The sequence below is a fragment of the Parasteatoda tepidariorum genome, chromosome 10 (assembly GCF_982258835.1).
Source record: "Parasteatoda tepidariorum strain Cologne lab strain chromosome 10, Ptep-v5.0, whole genome shotgun sequence".
In the NCBI taxonomy this organism is placed as follows: domain Eukaryota; kingdom Metazoa; phylum Arthropoda; class Arachnida; order Araneae; family Theridiidae; genus Parasteatoda; species Parasteatoda tepidariorum.
The window spans coordinates 45,498,220-45,521,128 of NC_141764.1; the positions used below are offsets into that span (position 1 = coordinate 45,498,220).

At 31.4% G+C, this 22,909-nt stretch overlaps 3 protein-coding genes across 3 annotated transcripts; 1 reads left to right on the forward strand and 2 right to left on the reverse strand.

The window, feature by feature from the left end:
- Window positions 1-6,457: 6,457 nt before the first annotated feature.
- On the forward strand, window positions 6,458-7,416 carry LOC147802534 (uncharacterized). The gene is made up of 2 exons (XM_087152758.1): window positions 6,458-7,369; window positions 7,411-7,416. Exons 1-2 carry the CDS (start codon window positions 6,458-6,460, stop codon window positions 7,414-7,416), a joined length of 918 nt encoding a protein of 305 aa, XP_087008884.1.
- A 15-nt stretch (window positions 7,417-7,431) lies between these two features.
- On the reverse strand, window positions 7,432-9,591 carry LOC147802535 (uncharacterized). Its single transcript, XM_087152759.1, has one exon. The coding sequence runs from the start codon at window positions 9,589-9,591 to the stop codon at window positions 7,432-7,434; it is 2,160 nt and encodes a 719-aa protein (XP_087008885.1).
- A 156-nt stretch (window positions 9,592-9,747) lies between these two features.
- Window positions 9,748-12,465, reverse strand: LOC147802536 (uncharacterized). The gene is made up of 2 exons (XM_087152760.1): window positions 12,319-12,465; window positions 9,748-12,231 (listed from the first exon to the last, which is right to left on the reverse strand). Exons 1-2 carry the CDS (start codon window positions 12,463-12,465, stop codon window positions 9,748-9,750), a joined length of 2,631 nt encoding a protein of 876 aa, XP_087008886.1.
- Between the last annotated feature and the right edge of the window lie 10,444 nt (window positions 12,466-22,909).

Consider the following 22,909-nt stretch of genomic DNA (forward strand, 5'->3'; position numbering starts at 1 on the left):
ATATTGTGCTTATTCTGCAAAGGTTAAAATTGTAAATATGAAAACTCGATTCTTTGATGTAGATGCATTTTAATCAAATATCAACATTAACTTGACCATCAATGAGTACGCATAAAATTAAAAAAAAAATACTAATAAAAAAAATTAAAACACAAATAGACTTATTTTTTTATCCAAAGCCCACCTGTGTTAACATTTTTCGTCAATTCAGGCATTTACAGGGCAGATTTGTTGGCCTCTCTTTCAGAGGCACCATATTAGGTGGGCCAACGTTGCTCCCACAGTAAGGACAGATAGTACAGAGAAGGAAAGAACATCCAAGCCTTGCCTGGGATTTGAACCCTGAATCTTTCTGATACAAGGGCAGTTCCCTAACCCCTACACAGGCTGGTCGGCGCAAATAGACTTATTGTAAATGCAATATTTTAAATGGAATATTAGACCGAATTAAATTAAATACTAGGTATTATTATGAATTTATAATATTAAAAAGAACTCTTATGCTCAAAAATTAATCATTTACATTCAGATATGCATTAATTTATTATCTTTATACACTTTACTTATTTATTTATTGCATATAGCCTGGAAAAGTTTTTATAAAAAAGCTTTAGTGAAAATACAATTTTACACTCTTTTAAAAGAATAGAAAATGGTGCGTTTTTGCTACCTAATTCCTCTCTTAATTTTTAAATTTGCTACCTACTAAATAATGAAAATTGAGTACATTTGCGTTTCAATTATTCAATGCAAAAACACTAACTTTTATAGAACACTAAAGTTCCGGTTCTTCAGAAGGATCTGAAACTAAAACGTCTGAGAAGAAATATCTCTTTGGTCACACACTATCTTAGTTGCCTCTTTCTTAAAGAAAAAAATAATAATGTTTAACTTAACGTTCCTGCGCTATCTAATGTAAAACGTAAATCTGAGTATTCGCTATATCTCTTAAGAATGAAAAGTAAGGTTAGCGTTGTGATTAACGTACGACCAACATAGTAACTTAGTCGTAACGCTAACTATATTTTAAACCCTTTACTGACACGGTGATTTGTACGGAAATTTTCGTGTATGCAATGTGGAGATCAAATTACGTTTACGTTGGTGTTTAAGGGAACTATAATACTTTGCAAAAACTCTATATAAGGAGTGAAGTCAGCATGAGCTACATTCCTACTTCAGCAGGACGAATAGTTCCAGCTTGCCGGTACGTAAAGCTGACCACATCGAGCCATTGATCTTGAAACTGTGGAACTTGAATATCGGTGACAAATAGTTTAACAAATTGTCTGTTGTACATGTGTTTTATTTTTCAACTAAGAAATTGAACATATCATTTAAATTTGAAACTCAAAACGTAACATCGGTTACCGATATTTTTTTTCACGAAACGCTTAAAATAGAACAATAATCGTATACAAATAACGGATAACAAATCGTATAACTAAGAGTATGAAAATAAGAAATGAGACAATACTCTAACACAAAAAGAATATTATGCTATACGCAATTACATACACAAAGACAGTAAGAAAAACTTAACGCTGTGATATTAAATTCAACGTTCCCACAATTATTAGCTTTTGCTTCAGTTCCACTCAAATAATCACAATTACGTTGTTTTAAATAGAGAAAATACATAGTAAATATTTCAATTCATATCCTATAATAGATACAGTTATTTATAATCATGTCAAGCTGATTATATACTAATAAAAGTAATAGCTTTAATATTAAAAAGATATAATTAATGATTTTTATGTTATTTTATTTTATTTTTATGTTATTTTATTTTATTTTATTTCTGGCCAAGATCAGTCTGCGTAGGGACCGAGGGTGTGCGGTATTGGTCCTCGTTAAACTGTGCTACCGTAAAGTGCTCGACTTCGCGCGCAGGTCGTCGGGCTACCGAAGCGGGGGTGCCATCCCCTCCGCAGAGGATCAAAATTGTGATGGCATGTCTTCGGATCATCCTCCGGGATGTTTCCCAGATCGTCGCCAATAGCCCATTGTGCAGCTCTAGTGCGACGTAAAATTAACAACAATAACAGCAATAATTATTTCTGGCCAAATAAACTCTTAGCTGAAAAATTTTTTTTTATTTTTTAATTTTCATTCTGAGAATATTTCTAAAAAAATAATAACTTGAAAAAGTATTTTAGTAAAAATGTAAGTAACTAAAAGAATATAGTAAAATTTAGCGTGTTTTTGGCTCTATCGTTGTGCCAAAAAGCTCGGTAATTTTTACCGAAGCCCTTAGGTAATTATTAGCATTCATGTAGTGATAAAAATTAACAATAAAATTTCAATTTATAATATGTTTAATAACGATGGTAAAATTTGATAATTTTGCCATGATACCTTAGAACATGGGATAAAAACCATTTATTTGGTTAAATTTACTGTTAAGTTTTGTCGTCAGAATGAGTTGTAAGAAGAACCACAATTTTGAAAAAAACGTTTCCAGGTAATCGTTACCATGTAAACTGTATAACTGCCCAACAAATCGTTAAAATATCATAGGTTTTGGATTTATTCACCAAAACTATGGCTTTTCTTATCAGATATGTATTTACCATAAATAACTTTAATTTTACCAGTTTTTTTTCTCTATATAAATATTACACTTGTTATTCATAATCCTACTTTAAATCTTATAAAGAGGCTTTTACAAAATTACTAACATGCGTTAAACTACTCACTATCTTCCCTCAGCAATAAAATGTGGAACCTAAACAATTTTCTTGGGAATATTTTTCTTCTTTTTATACGTGATTGAATGGAATGTTCCAAGGATCTTCGAAGAAATGCTTACAAGAAAATAAGAATAAAAAGGGGTATACAAAAGGATAACATCAGCTATGTGTTCTGCCACAATCTATTACTAAACTTCTCCAGGGATTGAACGCAAACAGGGTGTCTGTTTCAGCGCCAGGGCGCACCAAACTGGATTGTTTCTTTTATCCTATTTTTCTTTGATCAAGAAAGTTTTTGCCCGGGTTCGCTTAGTTAATGAGAAGGGTAAAAGCAGATAAAAAGAAGGAGAAAAACTTATTTAGGGAAGCGTTTGATTAGAAATACACTGCACAGTGGGTTTAAAAGGTACTGATACAAGAATGAGACCAGAGTTCTCTTGGGTCTTTGAAAGGATCCGTAATTAGAAAAAAAAGGACTTGAGTTTGGATTCAGGAAGCCATTGCGATTAATCTATAGTTCTCGTTAAAAGCAACTATTGAGCGAATCCAATTAAGCTTGCAGTCACATTCTATATGAAATTATTTCTTCATGAAATGAGTGGTTTACTACCTCTTTTCAGCAAAAAAGCAATTTTTTTACCTACTATATTCAGCGGACTGTGAAAAATTCCTTATTAAATTAAGATAAAAAGTACCGGCACTCAGGCTTTTGGCATTTTTTAATGTAAAGTCAATTTTTACCGGAACATGTTACGGAAGATAAATTATGATGTACCATAACTTTTGCAGTAATAATTACCGTTCAATCACTGAATTAATCTAATTAAATAAATATGACTGCAAAAATTAGGGCATAATATTTTGCGGTAAAAACAAATTTATCGGTTAAATGGATTTTACGAATGATACACGCAAAGGCGCATTAAACTGTAATTTTATCCGGAATTTTTATATAGTGCACGTGCTGAAAATGTTGTAATGACAATGACATGTTTTATACATGTCATTGTCATTACAACATTTCAGCAAATTCTGAGCAAATTCTGTCCAAACTCTGAGCTATACATGATAGTAAAATAATTCTTACACTCAATATATTATTACGGTTCACTTTTATATAGCTTTTGACCGGCTGATCCAAAAGTGACCAACGATTCCAAAAACTGATTTAAAAAAAGGGAAAAAAAGCAGATGGAAATAAAAAAATTGCGTTCTATGTTCAACTTACTTAGGCAATTTATCTCTCTAAATTTGAAAATTAATTACAATATTAGTCACTAGATGGCGCTGAAAATGATAAAAATATAAAACATTTGCACTTTAGTTTCCCCCAAGTTTCAAAATTAGTTAAAATCTTTTTGAACGGATGACGCACCTGCTGACTGGAAAAACTATAAAACAATGTTTTTAGCTGCATAGCAGACCTTTTCAACCAGACTACAGCATGCTACTGCTTCAAATAGACGCTATTTTAATAAAATTGCTTTATTATGTTAGCAGCGCAATTTATAAGTTTTGTAGAAAGTTTAGAAATCTAGGGGGAAAATATTATCCCAAGCATAACCGTGAAAACTGAACTTTTCTGTCTTTTTCCTTTTTAAAATTATTTTAAAAATCATTGAACTTTTTTAGAACACAGAAATTCGAACATTTCATAGCATTCATTGAAATGATTTTGCAACCTTAACTGTCGTGTGATTAAAATGAAAACCCTGCTTCAGTACAAATACATGATAAAAAATTTCATTTTCAATATTTTTTCTTTTTTTGGCGAGAAGCGTTTTTTGTTAATGTCAATGAAAACATATATCAATGAAAAACATGAGTCAATTCTTTCATTTAGAATTGTAATAACTTCTGTCGACATTGATGAACACGAAAAAATATAATTCTTCCTTTTTCCATCATATAATTATCTTTTTTTTTTAATTAATAGCAAAAAAATATGCTTTGTTTTGGTTTTATAAAAACAAATCGAGTACCACTTACTATGCAGTTCGAATGTAAATAATATATACATCACAAAGCAATTTAGGGAATTCGACTATTCAGTAGAGTATGTATCATTTTTGGAATCCTTACTTTTAAAACGTATGGACTTCAATTAAGTTTTGAATGATTGGCAGCATACGAATATAAAGTTAAAAAAATATTTTTATACACTCATGCTTATGAAAATTGCAACACAACGAAGGAATTATGCTAATCTAACCTTGCATGGAAATGTTTGGCGAGGAAATGCATGCAAATGGATAGTTACAAAATGATTAAGCATATATTAATAATGCGCATGATTATTGTACCACTATCTGTAATATACGGCGTAAATTTCCTTAATGTTTGATTATTCCTTCATGATGATGCAATGTTTATAAAAATTTGTAAAGATAAAATGCTTATCTCATTATATTCGTGGTTTCTATCAACCAGCTGAAACTAAAGAAACCAAGATTCGAATACAGGGGAAGAAACATTATATAATATTCGAAGGAATGATTTATCTCATCATAATATCTAAGGCGACTAAGGAATAAAAGTATTTCAAAAGAAATATTGTTATATAATAAATGTAGCTTATATAATCTTTGTGCACGTTTTCTTAAATATATGTTTGCTTGAAAATATTGAAATAAATCACTTCGAAAAGAATTAATTATATTTTTTTGCTATCATGATTTTTTCGATTAGGCCTTTAAGAAAATACAATTTCCTGCAACACTGAGAAAAAAAATATAGCCAAGACTACCAGAATATGATAAACTTGACTGTGTTTTTGGATGTATGGGAACAGTAATTTTTATCGAAATGCTTTGATAATAATATAAGAAAAACTAGCAATAGAATTTGGTTTTATAGCAAGCAATAAAGTTAAGTAGTTGAGGAAAAATTTTATAATTTTATGGTGATTCCTTAGAGGATGATAAGAAAAACCATTTGCTTGGCTAAATTTACTTTTCTGATTTGTATTTTTCACAAAGTGTATGATAATAACAATTGTAATTTTGAAAACCAGAAATTTCTATAAACCATTACCATATGAGTGAAAAGTTAACAAATGAATGGTTTAACTACCGTATATTTTAGTTTTATTAACCGGAATTATGTTATTTTTTTTACCAAAATTATGTTTTTTCCCTAGAGATGACAATACCATACATCACTGTAATTTTACTAGAACTTTTTTCTCCTTGTAGAAAAATAAAAAATAGCTTCTAAAGTTTAAAATTTAACGTCCCTTATGAGTTTTTCTCTCAATTTCTAAAGCGAAATTTTTTTAAAGCAACCCTATTGTATCGTTGCAATATTTCAGTATTACAAAATATTTACAATGAAGCTTTTTTTCTATCTTTAAAACGCTTTACACAAATAAAAAAAAACTGATATAACATAAATTATATTTTTTTAAAAAGATCTTATACACTACACTTCAGGGCCCCAGCTGGCTATATCTTTCCCACACACAATGGCCTGCAGCAGCTGACGAAATTTCCGTTAATGAAGAGGAGGTAAATTTGGAAAAAAGAAAACAAGTAGTTATTTCCATGGTAAATATTGAAGTAACGGAATTATGGTGTAATTACTTTTCAACATATAGCAGAAATGTAAGAGTAGTCGCTTGGATCTTACGTTTTGTCCACAACGTTTCACATCAGGATAAGTTAAAGGGAAATTTAATCTGTGAGGAGTTAACAAAGGCAGAAAGTGTGATTTTTAAATCAATGCAAACAACGCATTTCCAAGATGATAAATTTCTCGCCAAAATGCAAGCTTTTCGAGATAAAAGTGATATTCTGAGAGTCAAGACCAAACTGGTACATAGTGATGAGAATGAGAATTTCAGATGTCCAATCCTGTTACCTGCTAACAGTGTTGTGTTAGAATTAATCCGTGAAGAGCATATAAAAGCGATGCATGCAGGTCGTTCCATCTTACTCTCAAGACTCAGAGAGCGATACTGGATTCTTAAAGCTAAAAAGTTAGTAAATAAAGTTATTTCCAAGTGTGTGACTTGTAAGCGTCATCAAGCTAAACCAGTAGAAGTTCCTTTTGCGCCCCTTCCAAGAGAAAGAGTTACTCAGACAAAAGTTTTCCAAGTGTCTGGTGTGGACTATGCCGGTCCTCTGTATCTAAAATCGAAAGAAAAAGCTTGGATCGTTTTGTTTACCTGTGCTGTGTACCGAGCAGTTCACTTTGAATTAGTACGGTCACTCACTACAGATGCTTTCATTCAAGCATTCAGACGATTTATCGCAAGAAGAGGTAGAATATCGGTCATTTACTCGGATAATGGAAAGAACTTTGTAGGAGCAAACAATTATTTAAAGAATTTAGATTGGGACAAGATAGCTGGGTACTCAAACGCTCAGAAAATAATTTGGAAATTTATTCCACCCACAGCAGCATGGTGGGGTGGATGGTGGGAGCGGATAGTTGGAATGCTTAAGACTCTTCTGCGTCGTGTGTTAGGTAAATCTGTTGTGGATTATGAAGAACTAACTACAATTTTATGTGACTGTGAATCGGTTATAAATAGCAGACCATTGACCTACATTCACGATAATCCCTCTGAATTAGTACCTTTAACTCCGGCAACGTTTATATACGGGGAAGGTAGCAACAGCAACGAAACTCCCGATCCAGACCTTGTGAATCGAAACTCTATGTTGAAACGCGTAAAATTTTTGCAAAAATTACGTGAAGATCTCAAACAAAGATTTAGAAATGAATATCTTGCTCAGCTAGTGCACAAGGGAATACGAAGGAATGATGTAATAAACATCGGTGATATTGTTTTAATAGGCCAATCTATGCGTCGAGCATTATCTTGTCCTATTAAAACAATATCACCGATGTTTATTACATCATTCCTTCTTATTCCCTTGTGCACTAGCTGAGCAAGATATTCATTTCTAAATCTTTGTTTGAGATCTTCACGTAATTTTTGCAAAAATTTTACGCGTTTCAACATAGAGTTTCGATTCACAAGGTCTAGATCGGGAGTTTCGTTGCTGTTGCTACCTTCCCCGTATATAAACGTTGCCGGAGTTAAAGGTACTAATTCAGAGGGATTATCGTGAATGTAGGTCAATGGTCTGCTATTTATAACCGATTCACAGTCACATAAAATTGTAGTTAGTTCTTCATAATCCACAACAGATTTACCTAACACACGACGCAGAAGAGTCTTAAGCATTCCAACTATCCGCTCCCACCATCCACCCCACCATGCTGCTGTGGGTGGAATAAATTTCCAAATTATTTTCTGAGCGTTTGAGTACCCAGCTATCTTGTCCCAATCTAAATTCTTTAAATAATTGTTTGCTCCTACAAAGTTCTTTCCATTATCCGAGTAAATGACCGATATTCTACCTCTTCTTGCGATAAATCGTCTGAATGCTTGAATGAAAGCATCTGTAGTGAGTGACCGTACTAATTCAAAGTGAACTGCTCGGTACACAGCACAGGTAAACAAAACGATCCAAGCTTTTTCTTTCGATTTTAGATACAGAGGACCGACATAGTCCACACCAGACACTTGGAAAACTTTTGTCTGAGTAACTCTTTCTCTTGGAAGGGGCGCAAAAGGAACTTCTACTGGTTTAGCTTGATGACGCTTACAAGTCACACACTTGGAAATAACTTTATTTACTAACTTTTTAGCTTTAAGAATCCAGTATCGCTCTCTGAGTCTTGAGAGTAAGATGGAACGACCTGCATGCATCGCTTTTATATGCTCTTCACGGATTAATTCTAACACAACACTGTTAGCAGGTAACAGGATTGGACATCTGAAATTCTCATTCTCATCACTATGTACCAGTTTGGTCTTGACTCTCAGAATATCACTTTTATCTCGAAAAGCTTGCATTTTGGCGAGAAATTTATCATCTTGGAAATGCGTTGTTTGCATTGATTTAAAAATCACACTTTCTGCCTTTGTTAACTCCTCACAGATTAAATTTCCCTTTAACTTATCCTGATGTGAAACGTTGTGGACAAAACGTAAGATCCAAGCGACTACTCTTACATTTCTGCTATATGTTGAAAAGTAATTACACCATAATTCCGTTACTTCAATATTTACCATGGAAATAACTACTTGTTTTCTTTTTTCCAAATTTACCTCCTCTTCATTAACGGAAATTTCGTCAGCTGCTGCAGGCCATTGTGTGTGGGAAAGATATAGCCAGCTGGGGCCCTCCCACCACTTCGAATTGCCAAGTTGTTGAGCAGAGCAACCTCTACTTGGTAAGTCTGCGGGATTCATAGATCCGGGCAAATGCCTCCATGCTTTTACTGGAGTCAATTTCCTGATTTCTTGAACTCGATTTTCTACAAATACACCCCATGTATCTTCTCTTTTAAGCCAAGCTAATACAGTTGTTGAGTCTGTCCAGAAATGAACTTTGTCCGTCTGAAACTGTTTTACTATTTCAATAGATAGACGAGCTGCAATTGTGGCACCAAGAAGTTCAAGTCGAGCAATCGTTGTTTCCTTTTTCCCGCTAGGTGCGATTCTTGCTTTACTCTGTATCAGGTGAACTTGAACATTGCTTTCATCTTCTATTCTCAGGAAAACTACTGTGGAATACGCAAATTTACTGGCATTACAAAAGAAATGTAATGAAATGCGTTCGTAACCTTTGTCACAATGTAACCACCTTGGGATTTCTATGTGCTTCAGATATTCAAGCTGACTTAGCCACTTTGTAAAATCTTCTCGTGTTTTTGTGTCAACTTCATCATCCCAACCAATTTTAGCTTTCCACAAATTTTGTAACCATAATTTTGGTCGTAGCGATACCGGGCTAGTTATCCCCATAGGATCAAAAACTCTGTGTGAGGCAGCTAAAATGCTTCTTTTGGTGATTTTTTCATGTTTTGTGTCTTTCATATCAGGAATATTAATTAACAGAGTATCACTTTGTCTATTTCACTTCATTCCCAGAATATTGGTCTCACTAGAATTAGGCTCTGATGGGTTAGTAGACTCCCACCCTCGTAAATCAAATTGTCTTTCAGCCATAATATTAGTAGCAACTTCTATAAATTATTTCAGCTCTGATTCAGTTTTCACGCTTGTGAGGCAATTATCTACATAAAAACTGCATATTAGTTCCTGTATAATCTCTTTAGGGTATTTTTCATTCCCTCCCATTGCTTCTTCTAGTTTATTATTCAAATGGTATTGAATAGTGGCTCCAAGCAAAAACGGACTACAGGAAACGCCAAACACAACTCTTCGATGACGAAAATGTTTCATCTGTCCATCTTCTCCATACCATAAGAATCGTAAGAAATTTCTATCATTTTCATAAACACTTATTTGCAAAAAAGCCTTACGTATATCAGCTGTTACGCCAAATTGATATCTTCGAAATTTATTTATCATTGAGGGAATTACTTCTATCAAATTTAACCCTTTTTCTACACAATCATTTAAACTAGGAACTCCTTTTCTCTTAGAAGAAGCATTGAACACGGGTCTGATTTTAGTTGTGCTGCTCTCCTTTATCACAGGTCGATGAGGTAAGTAATGACAAGGTATTCCCATGTCTTCTTTTGGAACTTCTTCAATTATTTCCTCTTTCTCCCAGTCCTTGAACACTTCTCCATAGGCATCATACAATTTGTCGGTTTTCAACTTGCGTGTTGTCATTTGCAATCTCTTTAACGCCAAATCATAATTATCTGGCAAAGGCAAATGCCGATCAAGCCATGGCAGACTAACTATAAAACGGCCGTCTCCTTCAACTTTCACTGTATTTAAGAAATGTTCCATTGAGGCTTCTTGCATTTCCTCTCTAGATTTTTGTTCTGAAGGATCTTTTATTCCTAAAGAATCTAATCTCCACATCTCAGAAATATCCATTTCTTTTACTAAAAGTGAAGTAACCAACATTGCGTTGCTTGACGGTAAATCATTTTCAGGTGCTTTCCCTGTTAAAGTCCATCCCAATAGTGTCTCTATTGCTACTAATCCACTTGCCAAAACTCTTCGCTTTCCTGTCATAAGTTTTCCTATTACGTCAGCTCCAAGCAGAATTTGAACTGGTTGTGACTCATTTCCGACGTCTGACAACTTTATATTCATTTCTTCAAGCTCTTTTAACCAGGGTCCAAAGCTAACAGGTGTTATAGTATCACAAATAGATGCTTGATCTAAAGCTTCCATGTTACAAGTCAAGTTATTCTCTGGATTCCTTAATCTAATTCTATAACACGTGTGTTCAAATTTATCTGATTTATGACCACCAAACAAAGAGTGTATGAGAGTATCTTTTCTCAAAGGAACATATTCCATCTTTTCAGCCAAATTTTTTAAAATATATGTTCTTTGTGATGCAGAATCTAAAACTGCTCTCACCACAATTTCTTTTCTATCAGATATCAGCTTTAGTTTCATAGTTTGAAGGAACACTTTCGGACCGTACGTGATGTTGGACATGTTTATTTCAGAACTTTCACGTTTCTGCCCAGATTTATCGGGTTCACGATTTTTTGCAGCTAAAGATTCACACATTAGTACCACATGTCTTTTACCGCATATGACACATTTTATAAAAGCTTTGCACTTACGAACTGGATGTCCTTGCATTAAACAGGCAAAACAACATTGACTTTCTTTTACTATGTTCTCTCTTTCAGCTAAAGTCATATTTCGAGCGGAAAAGCAATCTGAACTTTTATGTTTCCCTGAACAAAACACACACACTTTCTTCAAATCTTTTACATCTGTAGTCAATAGATTTGCCGCTGTTGAAAATCTTTTTGTTGGCAAATCTCTTGCTTTCTTTTTAAAGGGTAGGCGTTTTTCATCAGATCCCAAGCCAAAACCTGACATGGCCAAATTAATTCTTTCTTCACCTTCCGTTTCTGCCTTCAGAAAAGCCATGATGTTCGTTAATCGCTCTTTGGCGTCAACTGAAGCAACGCGGGAAGAACTTCGGTTCCAGGCTTTTAGAAACTCTTCTTGGAAACAAGATTCTACCACAGGGAATAGTATTGAAGCGCATTTCTCGGTCGTAACACCTAACGTTTCTAAAGCTCTAAGATATGACTCTAGTTTGTCATAAAGGGACGTCATAGATATCTTTTCATGCTTTTGAACGGAAACTATGAGCTTCAACAATTCCCTAACATAAACTTCGACCAAAAGGTCATCCTTGCCAAATCGGGCTTTGAGGCTATCTACTGCTTTGGTATAGTTTGCAGCTGTTGGAGGAAAGCTTTCTACAACTTCTCTAGCTCGAGATCCAACAGTTGTAGCCTGAATCAGGTATTGAAATTTGTTTTCAGGGGCAATATCTGTATCGTTATTAATTTGTTCAAATTGTCCCCAAAATGGTAGCCAATCTTTTAAATCTCCACTAAATTGCCTAAGTTCTAATTTTGGCAAATTAAACTGCTTTCTGGCACTGGCACTAATAATATTTGGCGGAGACTCACCGGTTCTTTGCGATGTAGCTTGAATTCTCGCCAACTCCAGTTCATGTTTTCTTATACTTTCTCTCTCTTCATATTCTCTTTGTTTCTCTTCATATTCTCTTTGTCTCAATTTTTCTTCATATTCCTCCTTTTGTCGTCGATCATTGACAGCAGCTACCAATACACTTGTTACAAAATCTGGATCAGCTAAATATTCTTTACTTTTCAAAATGATCGTTTTCAGATCCGCTACAGTAGCTTTTTGAGGTAATACTTCGCCAATTTCTTGGGCAACAATAATAAGATCCTCCTTTTTAAATCCTTTTGATGCTAAAAACATTTTTCAAATCAGAAGTAGCGTATCAACCGTCCTGTCGCGGACGCCACAAAATGTCGTTAATAAGTGAAAATAAATAATGCGGACGCCTTTTAAATAAAGTCAATCAAATGAACTACAAGTTCTACAGATGAATGACAACAATATAAAACTTTAATCTTTTAATAACTAATAATTTAGCATCAAAAACGGATTCTAAAAAATTATAATTCTAAATTACAACAAAAAAGAACAACAACAAAAACTATCTCCGGTTGCCACGCAACCTAAAGAGAAATATTAATACAAATAAATCTAAAGAAAATTAAAGGTGGCGCTTCGGTCAAATATACATACGCTAATGACTTAAAATCTTAAACAACTCGCTTATTTTATATTCATTTGAGCATTAATTTTTAAAAAATACGATTACATTTAAAACGAAAAATAGTTAATTAAATTGTTTTTATAAGTACAAACTATTTAACGTCACGCACTTACAGTATTACAAAGTTATATTTAACATGATTTTATCATTGAGAATTTAAAATTTTATATTTTTATTACACTAATACAACAAGTTAAAACTAAAACCATTTTGGTTAAGGTAATTCAAAATGCTTATATTTTATTTAAAAAAAAAACAGAACTTTTTCGTTTACATTAACGCTGTTAAATGTATCCAATATCTAAAGAAGAATTGCTGTAAAGAAATCTTCTATCCAAATGTGGGAAGTATCACTAGCGAGTGAATGAAAGTTTCACTCTAGACTATTACATTTATGACTATGCAAGTATTCGATAGACGCCATTTGCGTACACTAACATCAATGCTGAAGAATATTTCACGTAAAATATAGTATGTGTGTATGTAAATGGGAAATGCAAATGGTGCAGAGATAGAAATTTCTCTGCTTTAATATGGTCTAGTGTTTCATATTTGAGGCTGCATTTCAGTTTATGGGAGTGCATAGAAATAGAACAGTACTTCAAATAAAGTTTATATTAGTTTAGAAGAATTCGTTAAAATAAAAATGGAAATCGATTAATGTTTATAAAAATGTTTTTAACTGATGTAATGTAATGTTTATAATAATGTTTTTAACTGATGTCTATCGATAAATCATTTTCATTAAATTTAAATAAAACTAGATTTTTTACAAGAAGTCTCTAAAACTAGATTCAATGATACATGCAATTTCACACGAATAAAGAAATTCCGGAAAAATAACCGTACTGAATGGTAATGATATTTCTGGTTCAAAAATAAAGCAAACAATTCTGTTTAATGAAACAAAAAAAGCGGTATTTAAACTATTCACTGGGCTATTATTCTGATCATGTGGCATTGGTTTACCTGAAATTCTTGTTTTCCAAATTTTAATTCTTATTACCACACATATGGTAAAAAATACAAAACTGAAAAGTACATTTAACCGAGTAAATGGATTTTATGCCATTCTCTAAGGTATAATAATAAAATTAACAAGCTGTACTCCGTTTACCAAATTTTATCATGTATTATAAAACCATATTTTATAGTTAATTTAATCAATCACTAGTAAAACGCTTCAGTAAAAATTATAGAACTCTTTGGTGTTCCCATAGAGTCAAAAATACGGTAAATATTACTATATACTAGTAGTTTTGACCATACTTTTTTTTCTCTGTGAATATTCACTGTTTATTCTTTTCTGTTAGAAATATCAACAATAAACTCACATTTATCTTCAATTTTCAAACTTGTATCTAATAATGTAGCTAGAATTTTATATGGTTAAAAAGTTAAAGTATAGTTTGATAAATAAAATTATTTATCTAACTAGACTTTAATTTCATTATACTAATTTATCAAAGTTGTATTATTATATAGTTAAATGAAATTGTTTTCCTTTAATTCCAGTTTATGTTTTATAAATTCATAAATTTTGCTTAATATTTATAATTTAAAGTTAAAATACATTGCATATGACAATTTTTGGCTTTTTAATTAATAAATTATTTATTTATGCTCTAGCATGTGGTATTCTATTTTAAAAAAGTAAAATTATGACGATGGCTAATTAAAGTTAATTTATATGGTTTCGTCATTAAATTTAATCAGTTATTGCCTTCAAAATAATATTACTTCATAGACTTTTGAATAGCATAAATATTTAATGTTTGATGTTAAAAATAGTTCAGAATTGTACTCCACTTCATCAGCAGAGTAAGATGGATCATTCTAGAACTAAACAACGCCCTTTGGTACATTCCTTAGTACACAGAGAAAAAGAATTTTAGTTAGATTGCTGCATTATATGATAATAACACTTTAAGTAAAAAATATTTTAAAATTGCCACGTATATAAGCTTTTTAGGAGATATCTTTTCTAAATCCTTTTTTTTTCCTCTATTTTCTTTTACTCTTGTAGAATGAGCTAAAATAAAAACATTTTGATTTTAGCTTTTGAAACAGAAAGGAAAGTTATACCATGTGAAAGCACCTTATTTCGACCGCAATACATTTCAAACATTGTTGAAAAATTACCGTAATGATAATTCTTTTTAAAAAAAATCTGGCATGTATGCAAGCGTTTTAAGTTATATTTTTTTAAACCTTTTATTTTCCCTAAACTTTTTATTTTTGTTTAAGAAGCTAAAATAAATACATCTTGATTTTAGCTTTCGAAACAGAAAGGAAAGTTATACCATGTGAAAGCACCTTATTTCGACCGCAATATATTTCAAACATTCTAGTAAAACTACCGTAATGATAATTCTGGTTAAAAAAAATCTGGCATGTATGTAAGCATTTTAAGGGATATTTTTTTAAACCTTTTATTTTCCCTAAACTTTTTATTTTTGTTAAAGAAGCTAAAATAAAAGCATTTTGATTTTAGCTTCCGAAACAAAAAAGAAAGTTATACGATGTGAAAGCACCTTACGTCGACCGCAATATATTTCAAGCATTCTCGTAAAATTACCGTAAAAAAACCTGGCATGTATGTAAGCATTTTAAGTGATATTTTTTTTTATCCCTTTATTTTCCCCTAACTTTTTATTTTTATTTAAGAAGCTAAAGTGAAAACATTATGATTTTAGCTTTCGAAACAGAAAGGAAAGTTATACGATGTGAAAGCACCTTACTTCGACCGCAATATATTTCAAGCATTCTCGTAAAATTACCGTAAAAAAACCTGGCATGTATGTAAGCATTTTAAGTGATATTTTTTTTATCCCTTTATTTTCCCCTAACTTTTTATTTTTATTTAAGAAACTAAAGTGAAAACATTATGATTTTAGCTTTCGAAACAGAAAGGAAAGTTATACGATGTGAAAGCACCTTACTTCGACCGCAATATATTTCAAGCATTCTCGTAAAATTACCGTAAAAAAACCTGGCATGTAAGCATTTTAAGTGATATTTTTTTTATCCCTTTATTTTCCCCTAACTTTTTATTTTTATTTAAGAAGCTAAAGTGAAAACATTATGATTTTAGCTTTCGAAACAGAAAGGAAAGTTATACGATGTGAAAGCACCTTACTTCGACAGCAATATATTTCAAGCATTCTCGTAAAATTACCGTAAAAAAACCTGGCATGTATGTAAGCATTTTAAGTGATATTTTTTTTATCCCTTTATTTTCCCCTAACTTTTTATTTTTATTTAAGAAGCTAAAGTGAAAACATTATGATTTTAGCTTTCGAAACAGAAAGGAAAGTTATACGATGTGAAAGCACCTTACTTCGACCGCAATATATTTCAAGCATTCTCGTAAAATTACCGTAAAAAAACCTGGCATGTATGTAAGCATTTTAAGTGATATTTTTTTTATCCCTTTATTTTCCCCTAACTTTTTATTTTTATTTAAGAAGCTAAAGTGAAAACATTATGATTTTAGCTTTCGAAACAGAAAGGAAAGTTATACGATGTGAAAGCACCTTACTTCGACCGCAATATATTTCAAGCATTCTCGTAAAATTACCGTAAAAAAACCTGGCATGTATGTAAGCATTTTAAGTGATATTTTTTTTATCCCTTTATTTTCCCCTAACTTTTTATTTTTATTTAAGAAGCTAAAGTGAAAACATTATGATTTTAGCTTTCGAAACAGAAAGGAAAGTTATACGATGTGAAAGCACCTTACTTCGACAGCAATATATTTCAAGCATTCTCGTAAAATTACCGTAAAAAAACCTGGCATGTATGTAAGCATTTTAAGTGATATTTTTTTTATCCCTTTATTTTCCCCTAACTTTTTATTTTTATTTAAGAAGCTAAAGTGAAAACATTATGATTTTAGCTTTCGAAACAGAAAGGAAAGTTATACGATGTGAAAGCACCTTACTTCGACCGCAATATATTTCAAGCATTCTCGTAAAATTACCGTAAAAAAACCTGGCATGTATGTAAGCATTTTAAGTGATATTTTTTTTATCCCTTTATTTTCCCCAAACCTTTTATTTTTATTTAAGAAGCTAAAGTGAAAACATTATGATTTTAGCTTTCGAAACAGAAAGGAAAGTTATACGATGTGAAAGCACCTTTCTTCGACCGCAATATATTTCTAGCATTCTCGTAAAATTACCGTAAAAAAATCTGGCATGTATGTAAGCATTTTAAGTGATATTTTTTAAACCTTTTATTTTCCCTAAACTTTTTATTTTTAAGAAGCTAAAATAAAAACGTTTTGATTTTAGCCTTCGAAGCAGAAAGGAATGTTATACGATGTGAAAGCACCTTATTTCGACCGTAATATATTTTAAACATTCTAGTGGAATTTACGTACTGTATGACAATGATACTTCTGGTAAACAATGAAACATATTTCTGGCATGTATGTACAAGCATTTTAGGTGATATTTTCTTCAAATATTCTATGTGACCAAATATTTTTTTTCTTTAAATTGAACTAAAAAAACTATTGCGGGGCAGAATTATTGAATTATGCGTAGCTAAAGATGTATTTTAATTGATATTTTTCATATTTTTCAATATTTTTTATGAAATTTCACACACTAGGTATATCGTATAGATCGTACACAAAATACATTTCATTTTGAGAAAAAAAAATCAATATAAAAGTCCTCCATTCCCATGAAATGTAGTTTCTATGATATATTAGCTAATTGGTTTCAGATTTGGTTACATACTTTTTTATCTGACCAAATCGTTTTTTTTAAAAAATTGATCTAAAAAAACAGTCGCAGGGCAGAATTATTGAATTATGCGTAGCTAAAGATGTATTTTAATTAATGTTTTTTATATTTTTCAATATTTTTTATGAAACTTCACACACTAGGTATGTTGTTATAGCTCGTACACAAAATGCATTTCATTTTGAGAGAAAAAAAAATCCATTTGAAAGTCCACCATTCACATGAAATGTAGTTTCCACAATATATTACCTAATTGTTTTCAGATGAGGAAAAATGTCATTAAAATATTCTGACAATTGAATTAATAATTTTTAAATTCAACGACACTACTAATTTGCTTTTCGCGTGCTAATTTCCATTTACAGAAAATAAGCAGTTACGACACAAACATTAAAAACATTTTTGTTTGAGCTTCCTAAACAAAAATGAAAGTTACACGAAAGCAACTTACTTCTACCGCAATGCATTCCATTACAGTCCCAAAGTTGCTGAATTAGAAATCGTTCTAAAGAAAAATACGAATATTCAAATTCCAATAAAAATTCCATTTATTGCTCCACTCAAGAAAGAAGTAAACACAAATCCAATCCGCATCAGGGTTCCATTTATTTTGAAATTGGAGAGAGAAAAAAAAAGCATTTTGCTGAAATGCCTGGATGGCAATTTTCATTAAAAGAACGAAATGGGAATGACAAATATTTTGACATTCAGAGTTATTTGTCAAACACAGACGCAACCAAACAGAAAAATGCATGAAATTTAATTTGAATAAAGGTTTAAAAATAAGGGAAAGTCATTCCATCGGAAGAAAATAAAGGGGTATTTCACCATATACTTGATGGAATAAATAATATTTGGAACTCATAAATCGACTTTGATTTCCCTCTTTTACCTTTAGCTAACCAGAAATTTGTTTTAAATTTCATATTATATTCCCAATTGTGTTTGGTTAAAATGTTATGTTTGATATGTATGTTTGGTTAAAAACTGAATTATTTAATACTATCATTATTAAATGTTGTTTCATTTATATAAAAATCTGTTAGAAATTTGAAAATATTTTTTTATAGTTTCCATGGTTATTTGAAAAAAATATGGTTATTGCACGGAGATAAAGGAATCTGGTGAAATTACCGTTCTGTATGGTAATGACATTTCCGGTAAAAAAAAACAGCATAATTCTGATAAATAAAGCCAAAATATATGGTATTTAAGCTATTTATTTGGTAATTTTTTCGGTCGTGTGGTAACGTTTCAGTAGGATTTCTGATTTTCAAAATTGTAGTTCTTAGAAACACACATTTGGTAAAAAATACAAAGCTGAAAAATAAATTTAACAGGAAAACAGGCATGTGATCCTAGAGAGATATTGGTACAATATATTGGTTTCAGTGTGTTGGTACAATACTGAAAGCCTTAAATAATTAATATACAATCTAAACAATTCAATATTGTACTTATCCTTTTGGGCATGTTCTTGTACGATTTTTATTGAGCTATTAGGATTTTTATTGAGTCCTAATGGGGTCACGAAGAATTCTTTTGAAGCAAATTGTAGAAAAGTCTTTTGTAGAAAATTGCAAAATTTTGACAATATGAAAGGCTTGCTTTAAAGTAAAAATTTTGTATTTGACTGTCGAAGAAAAATTTAATGAATTGTTTTATTCCGTAAGAGGTAACGAGTGCGGCTTTAATTTGAGTTTCCCATTTTAAGCTTCAATTGATCTATAATAGGAAACATCTAGATACATTTAGGTTGTCAAATCACTACTTTATATGAATATATTTTGAGAGTCGTTCGAAGTGTAAAATCCTATGTTTTCTTTAGAAAATATAAATTCAAATTTTTCTTATACTTTGAAATTAATAATTAAAACACAATACCCCAAAAAGTAAAATAGAGTGACAGATTTTAGACTTAAAATGCCACAAAAGTTTCGAAATTACCAACTCATTAGCATGACTGTTGTAGCTCCCCACGTGAATTAGTGCCATCTTAAAAGACAAAGAAACTGGTTCGTTACTAATTTGACGGAACGGCAATGGAAGAGTAAATAGCGAAATAGAATCGAGAGTCCTTCATTAGTCGTTCATTTATATTCTATTCCTTAAGACGTACAAAATCTACAGACTTAAAGATTTTAACTTGTCTCAGACATTTCGTTCTTCTCATTAACTGAAGTTATCAATTGTGACTCTTGAAACGTATTGTTTTCACATAATACATTCTCTTAAAACAGTAGCGGTTGTTCGATTTTCGAGCGTATAAGAGATTTTTATTATTAAAATTAAACATTGTTTCCTTTGAAAAGGCTTGAAATAATAAAACTTGTTGCAGTGTTATAAATATAAAAATACATTGAATGCACTGTTTCATCCAGCTTTGCGACATATATTTAGTTTTGACACTTTATTTCCACGAACTTGGGAAAATACGTTTAATCAATCTCATGAATATATAATAATGAAAACTTTGAGATGTATATGTAAATTTTGCATGAATGCAAATTTTGAGCTGTGTTTATTCAACGCTTTAATATAAGTAAAATGATATTCATAATATTTTATAAATTTATAATATTATATTATTTGTAAATTTATAATATTATGTTTTTTATAAATTTATAATATAATATTATTTGTAAATTTATAATATTATATTATTCATAAATTTATAATATTATATTATTTATAAATTTATAATATCTTATGTTGTTGTTGTTGTTGTTGCACGCCCCCATTGGCCATCAGTGCTAGACCAGGTCCATGACATTATACACCGTCAAAAAATCCAACACCGTCAATAGATAATCTGCTAAATCCTGTTTGTTGAGCCCCAGGCAAGCGAGGATGTAGTGACGCGAAGCCTGGTCAGAAGAACAGATAGTACAAATTTTAAAGTTCTTGGATCCTTCCGAAAATTTCATTCATTTACGGTGACCACTGCGGAAGCGGGCAAGAATAGTTTGTCCCTGTCTATTGAGCCCCAGGCAAGCGAGGATGTCATCTCCTTAGGGTCCAGGGAGGTTCTTGGTCCAGGGAGCCTCCAGGTCGAGAACACTGATACCATGGGTGCTTTGGGGGGACATTCCAAGTGGTTTTGTTTTTATGTTTTGTTTTTGAGAAGATATCCAAAAAGGTGAGGAGTGCCGACGGTTCAGAGGCCTTGAAAGCACCAGCTTCAACCAAAGTGTCCGCAATCTCGTTTCCTTCAAGATAGAAGTGGGAAGGAATCCACTGCAGATGAATCTGATGCGAAATGGAAAGCCGTTTTAACTTTTTGAGTATTGGCACTCCAGCACTATCTCTCACGTTTTGCCAATTGGTTAAGTGCTGTATTGCACTTCTGCTATCAGACAGAACCCATATCTAGAACCCATATCTCGTTTCCGAGGGGAAGAAACACAAGAGAATCAAGGGCTTCATCAATGGCAATACTGAGCAGAAGTCTGGATTTCTCTTCTGAATTTTTAAGTCATGGTCTTGCAATTTGACGTAAATTCCACTGCCAGATCGGTTACATTCATCCAGAGTTGGCCAAAAATGTAATCGATTACATTTTTTGATTACAGTAATCAATTACTTGTAATCATGATTACAATTTTCAAAAATTTTGATTACAGCTGTAATCATGATTACAATATTGATTACAGTAATCAATTACTTGTAATCGTGATTACAAAGTTTGATTACAGCTGTAATCATGATTACATAGTCGATTACAGTAATCAATTACTTGTAATCATGATTACAATTTTCAAAAAATTTTGATTACAGCTGTAATCATGATTACAGTTTTGATTACAGTAATCAATTACTTGTAATCATGATTCCAAGTAATTGCGATTACAAGTAATCACAACAAAAATGATTACAAGTAATTATGATTACAAGTAATCAAAATATATGATTACATGTAATTTGATTACATGTAATTTGATTACATGTAATTTGATTACATGTAATCATGATTACATGTAATCTAATTACACGATTACAAGACTATTGTATTCTTATAAATGATTATATTTCACAGTAGATAGTAGAATGTATTTTATAAAGATACATTTTGCACGTATTAACATGTACTGCATTTTGTACGTATTTGTATACGTACAAATGAATGTAACTGAAATGTATGTACATATGATTTTATCTAGTGCATATGTTCAGACATTTTAGTATCACACACATGTACATACACTCTACATGTATACATGTACATTTATACACAATGAATATATGCATTTTATGCAAATATTTGTGTATGTAAAATGTATATCTATGTTCATGTACGCATGTATATACAAGTACTTGTGTTTGTACGAACATACATACATTGTCTGTACAATGCATGTCCCATGCATGTATGTGCAATTTATTTATGAACAGTACAATATATGTATGCATGTTCAATATAGGTATATCTGTAGGATGTACAATATATGTATGTATACATGTACATGATATGCATGTCCAGTGTATTTATGTACATGTACATAATATGTTCATGCTCAATGTAAGTATCCAAATATGCATAATACATTTGTGAACTATTGTACGTACATTGGGCGTATTTATATTTCACATATATTCATACATGCATTCGACATGCATAACGTACGTACACATATTTGAGATGCATATATGGTACAGATGTATATACATATAGCGTACAGATGTACATACATATAGCGTACAGAGGTATATTCACATAATGTACATATGATGAAATGAACATATAATGTTCATATAATGTACATATGTGTGTACATATACAGTACGTATGTGCATAAATATATTGGGCATAATTCTTTCGTACAAATTTTACATGTGTACATGCATGCTATCCCTATCTATGCATATGGTGCAATGTATATATGTACAATGAATGTATCCACACATGTACAATACACGTATGTTCCATGTATGCATATCCATATGTACTATATATGCACGTACAATACATGAATGTGTATGTACATACATTGTACATGCGTACATACATTACACGTATACATATGTACATTACATTTATGTCTAAATATGTGTACAATGCAATGAATAAAATGCATGTAAGTTAACTTTTAATGACTCAAGCAAGTTAAATGACAAAATCAAACGATATTTAAATTTAGTTTTCAGCTTTAATTGTTCTATATCATTTTGAAATTCTCTGAATAAAAAATTATTTTCAGGTATTTTCATGAAATGTTTGACAATACAGATTTATTTTTTTTATAACATAATGCATGATTCATAGAAATTTTTTAAATGATAAGAAAAACGGTAAATTTTATGTGTGGAATTAATATTTAGAAATTCC

What these genes read in the sequence shown, in the direction of transcription:
- LOC147802534 (XM_087152758.1), top strand. Translation starts at nt 6,458, where the DNA reads ATGCAAGCTTTTCGAGATAAAAGTGATATTCTGAGAGTCAAGACCAAA.
- LOC147802536 (XM_087152760.1), bottom strand. Translation starts at nt 12,465, where the DNA reads ATGTTTTTAGCATCAAAAGGATTTAAAAAGGAGGATCTTATTATTGTT. An exon ending in ATTTAGCTGATCCAGATTTT is followed by an intron (nt 12,232 to 12,318) that starts GTAACAAGTGTA and finishes GAATATGAAGAG; the next exon opens with AAACAAAGAGAATATGAAGA.
- LOC147802535 (XM_087152759.1), bottom strand. Translation starts at nt 9,591, where the DNA reads ATGAAAGACACAAAACATGAAAAAATCACCAAAAGAAGCATTTTAGCT.